Source organism: Arachis ipaensis, chromosome B08 (genome assembly GCF_000816755.2).
Source record: "Arachis ipaensis cultivar K30076 chromosome B08, Araip1.1, whole genome shotgun sequence".
Classification (NCBI taxonomy): Eukaryota; Viridiplantae; Streptophyta; class Magnoliopsida; order Fabales; family Fabaceae; genus Arachis; species Arachis ipaensis.
In genome coordinates, this window is record NC_029792.2 from 94062074 (window position 1) to 94067308 (window position 5235).

Below are 5235 nucleotides of genomic sequence, written 5' to 3' on the forward strand. Positions count from 1 at the left end.
TATTATTGTTAATTATGAAATAACCTAAAATCATAATGCATTTTATTTTTAATTATATGAAAAAACAACTAATCACATAATTTTATAATTTTCAAGATCCTATATAGTTAAATCTAATGGCCAAATAAAAAAATATCTATATGGTAATATCCTAATATTTTAGCATACTATAAATCATATTATAATTTTAAGTCAACTCCTTAAACACATTATAACATAAACTATCTAAAAAGATACACAAAATTAACGAATATCACATGGGCTACAACATACACTCTAAATTGTCACGATATTTCAAATAAAAAGAGTATCAATACAGAGAAATCAATTAATATAACTAAAATAAAGAGTAACAAAGAGACACAAAAAAAAAATAATAAAGAGAATCAATAATACATTAACATATAAACCACATACACAAATAATGTATATATTAATTGTGAATCACAAAAAAAAAAAAAGACAATATATATATGAATTGAAGTACACATGACAAAATAGAATATTACAAAACAAAATTATAGTAAGATTATTTAAAAATAACGTAAAGATGACACATTTTTTTTGTTAATGAGAAACTAAGAAAAAAAAGTATGTGTCTAATAATAAGCAATTAAAATAAACAAAAATTTTTAAACTTAGAAGAGAAAATAGTGCATCCATTTTAGCGAAAAAATAAATTCATGAGAAATCGGCACCTCACTTCTATTAGTTGGGAAAAAAATCCAGTTTTAGTATATTAAGTAGATACCATTGCATTGACTTAAAGAGCAATAAATAACCATGAGAAGTTCAATTCTAGATCACATCTAACTAAACTGGTTCGATTTAGTTCAAATTCAGAAATTACTTAATATACAAGCATTTAAGTGAGAAGACTTATTAGATTATATCAAAATTAAATTCAAAATTATTTAGTTAGATTTAAATTTAATTTGTTGTTAGAGTTTGTTAAACGATTTGATTTTGTTTTGATTTGTTTAATAATATTTTTTGTGTTTAAAATTTAAATCAATTAAATTTGATCTAATCTAATAAGATCAAATTTAATTTAAAATTATTAGAGTTTATTTTATAGTCATATTTTTTACTTAATACTGTTTTTTATGAATAAATTTTCTGCGTGCTTTTATCTACGTTTTGTTGTGAGGTAAGAAATTTATTTTGCTTGTTGTATGAAGAAGTTGAAAGATCCAACCTAAGGTAACTCTTAGTATTAGTTCTTTCGGTTTCATTCCTTTGATCTAGTAGAGAAAAACTCTTCCAATATCTTAGATTGCTAAGAATAAGTTATTTTTTGAGATCTAGTAGAAAAACTATCTATCTAACTATCCCTTCATCTTTTTTTATTATTTGTGCTGTGTTTTTGTTTTTTGTTTTTCTTTCTCTATCATCATGTTTGGTCTTCTTGGATCTTCTTTTATTATTTGCTACGTGTCTACCTTTTATTTCATTCATTCCTCCTAATTAGGTGCTCTGTTGATCTTCTTTTCACATATCTAAACCATATGAGACGAGATTTTATCATCTTTTATACAATAGGTGTTATTTCAACTTTCTATCAAACAATTTTATTCCTTAATTTGTCTATATGTGTGTGATAGATTAATAGCTCATTCATCTCAACATCTTTATCTTTGTCACACTTAACTTATGTGCATGTTCACATTTTACGGTTCAACGCTCTGTTCCATATAACATAATCGTTTTAATAGTAATGTGACAAAATTTTCTTTTAAATTTTAAAATTTTTCGCATAAATTTAATTTTGATACATTGATAAAACTATTTTATATAATTGTCAATTCACATCTATTTTTTTTATAATCATTTGATAATTATCTTTATTAACATGGCGTTAGGCATGATTTATTTTAAATCTAACAATCATATACAATGTTTGGAATAATTTTCAACTTGTTGATATTTTCCTCTTATCTTTCAAATAGGTATTTAATTAATAATTTAGTATCAAACAAAATTATGAATGGAAAACTTAAGACAATGTCTTTTTATTTATTTTTCACATGCAATATGGATTATAATTTTAAATAATATTTTCTCTATCTAAATTAGTATAAAAATGTCGTTTTGTAATAAATAATAAATGTTGATATTTTATTTTCTTGTTTTCTAAATATTTTATTAATTAATTTATACTTGTTATACCCTTTTAATATTAATTGAAAGAGAAATATTAATAGATATTAATTTGCGATGGAATAAACAAAAATAAGTAAATAACTAGAAAAGGATTGTTTCTATTTTATTGGCGAAATGACGATGGATCATCTGATTTTCATGGTGATGTTCCAAGCCACTCATTACTTAAACCAAGAAAGCAACGAAGTTAAACAACAGCCTCAATTTTCCCCCTCTCAAACTCAAACTCATATAACACACAAACACAAACACAAACCACCAACACACTCTCACACACCGTTCTCTTCTCTCTTCTCATGAAAATAAGCTTAATATTTTAGTAATTGATAATTAGTTACTAAAAGTGCCTGCCATGGCTTTTCTGCTACCAAGTCTTCAACCTTCTCTTCTTTCATACTCCAAATCCATAGACAAACAAGTACCCCTTCTCTTTAACCACCACCATACAACAACAAAGCCCACCATCTCTCTCTCTTCTTCTTCTTCTTCAGTCTTTGCAGTTTCTCAGGTTGCTCAGGTTAACACACCAACAACGGGTTCTCAAGAAAAGCAACAGCAGCAGCCAAAGGATGAGTTCTATGTTAATCTTGGACTTGCTGTTAGGACCCTTCGTGAGGACATGCCTTTGATCTTCATCAAAGACCTCAATTATGAAATTTATAGGTATATTCATCTGCCCCATCTCCTCAAAATCTCTTTTTTACCCTTTTTTATATATGTATTAAGAGAAATATTTGTATGTATACCAAGTTAGACACCCTTTAAAGTTTGTTAATGGCAGATTATAGTAAGTGTATATGATTAGATTTTAGTTAGATAATTATTGAATGTGATGTTAAACCTATTTGTGTAGTTGGGAGTGTGTTTTGTGTATATAGACTTTATGTATATTGTTTTTCTTCTTTTTGTCTTTGGTTATTGTGTTTGTAGGATCCTTATATTTTTTTATGAAATCTTCTTGTAATATCTTCTTGAGAAGTAGTTAAATGTGATGTTGAATAATAATGTTCTTGGTGTGCCACTTTGCCAATTTGACATTTTCATAATTGAAATATGAATTTGGATCCTCTAAAGTGAGTAAGTTGGTAAAGGTAAAGTGAAGGGTTAATCAACATTGATTTTGTAACTTTCATGAAATGTGTGCCCTACTATCTTAATTTAAGAATGATTAACTCCTCACTTTACCACTTTACAACTTCCTCACTTTAGAAGATCTTGATCCTTGAATTATACTCTTATTAGTCTTATGTTGGCTGTGACACTGATAACCATATGTTTATGAAGGCAGTGTTAAGCTTATGTGGGTAGCTGCCGATATTTAGTTGTGACTTGTGTGTGTGTTGTTTCTTCTTTTGTTTTGTTTAGCTGTCCTTTAGGATCTTTTCTTTTCATAGAAATGTTCTTGTAATATCTGCTTCATTCGTTTTCAACAAGCTCTTAAAATAATGTGGATATACACCTGTTCATGAAGTCATATGCGGATACACAAGTGAAATCTATTCTTATTTTGGTTGTGAATCAAGTTTTATGCAAAATGTAAGTTTGGGGAATTTTATTTGTTCATTTAATTCTAATTGGATTTTGGTTATCTCAGGGATGACATAACATTCTTGGACCCTTTGAACACATTTACTGGGATTGAAAAGTACAAATTGATCTTCTGGGCATTGAGGTTCCACGGCAGGATCTTGTTCCGTGAGATTGCCCTTGATGTGTACAGGGTGTGGCAGCCTTCGGAGAATGTGATACTGATTAGGTGGAATCTTAGGGGTGTGCCTAGGGTTCCTTGGGAGGCCAAAGGAGAGTTTCAAGGAACTTCGAGGTATAAATTGGACCGGAATGGCAAGATTTACGAGCACAAAGTCGATAACTTGGCATTCAATTTTCCTCAGACTATCAAGCCTGTTTCGGTTTTGGATTTGGTTACCGCATGCCCTGCAAGTCCAAATCCTACGTTTTTGTGGGGTCCTGTTGATGATTACTCTTCTACTTGGATAGCGTTTTACCGGGCCGTTAGGGAGACCTTGAATCAAGAAGGGAGGTTGCTACCGCAAGATTGCTTAGCTACTTGTTCATAGCCATTGCTAAGTGATCTGTTCCATAGGTTGTAATGTATACAATATAGTTTTATTAGATTAGGTACAATGAATTTGGTTTATAGCATAAAAAAATGGTTTTTCTTCAAGGACAACAAGAGTGTACATAGATAGGCCCAGGGATATGCAGAAGAGTCAAGGTTGCTCACTCTGTTGTTGGAGGAAATGGAGAGACCCTTATGTTTGGTGAGCTTATACAGATGATATTACTCTTATTATTTATCTATAAGCAATAAGCTTCTAAAATTATTTTGAATAATTTAGATTTTTCCTTGATTCCTTTATAGAACTGAATCTTGTCATTTTTCCTGCTGCAGTTGTTAAGCCATATGGGATCACTCTATATCCTTTAAGATTTGAGCTATAGTTTTAGCTTACAACTCTTATTATCATATTATTTTCTTCAGCCATATTATTGATTTTTAATTTGTTGTTCAAGACAAGTTTATCTGTATTTTTTTTTCCCTTGTAGATATCTTTGCCTATTATGATATAAAGATCACACATTTTCCTATTATGATAACATATTTGCATCATTTGATGTAGGTTAATTGTTCTCATGTTTAGCTGACATATTGTCACAAAAAAAAGAACGATTTGTTGATTTTTCTAATCCAAAAAGCTTTAATATATTACGTTGCAACTCATATAGTTGGCAGTGTATTATGTATAAAAATTGTGCAAAGTTATGCTTATCAATTAGTCAAATTCAAATTGTAGGGCTTAATTACCAGAAATCACCACATGTATCAAATCTTAATTGTGTTTTTGTAATTGTACCTAACCTACATGGCTTTCCCTTTGCATGCATCCCATCCCCTGATCTTTATTATTGCATTTCTTTGAACATTCTTATTAGAAACTTGCATGGTTGATGAAATTCCATTTTGATGGTACAAGCATGCTTTTCTTCTTTCTTTTTTTTCTCCCCACCCATTTTTTGGGTACTTTGCGGTTTTATCTGAATTTGGAATGG

General features: G+C 29.4%; 1 protein-coding gene across 2 annotated transcripts; it reads left to right on the forward strand.

The window, feature by feature from the left end:
• Window positions 2341–4774, forward strand: LOC107614132. Of its 2 annotated transcripts, XR_002352695.1 has the most exons (3): window positions 2341–2826; window positions 3758–4445; window positions 4577–4774. XR_002352695.1 is itself a non-coding variant. In XM_016316357.2 (2 exons), exons 1-2 carry the CDS (start codon window positions 2516–2518, stop codon window positions 4239–4241), a joined length of 795 nt encoding a protein of 264 aa, XP_016171843.1. In that variant the 5' UTR covers window positions 2341–2515; the 3' UTR covers window positions 4242–4614. The 2 variants fall into 2 exon arrangements, 1 of the variants encoding a protein (XP_016171843.1); XM_016316357.2 differs by having other exon boundaries at window positions 3758–4614.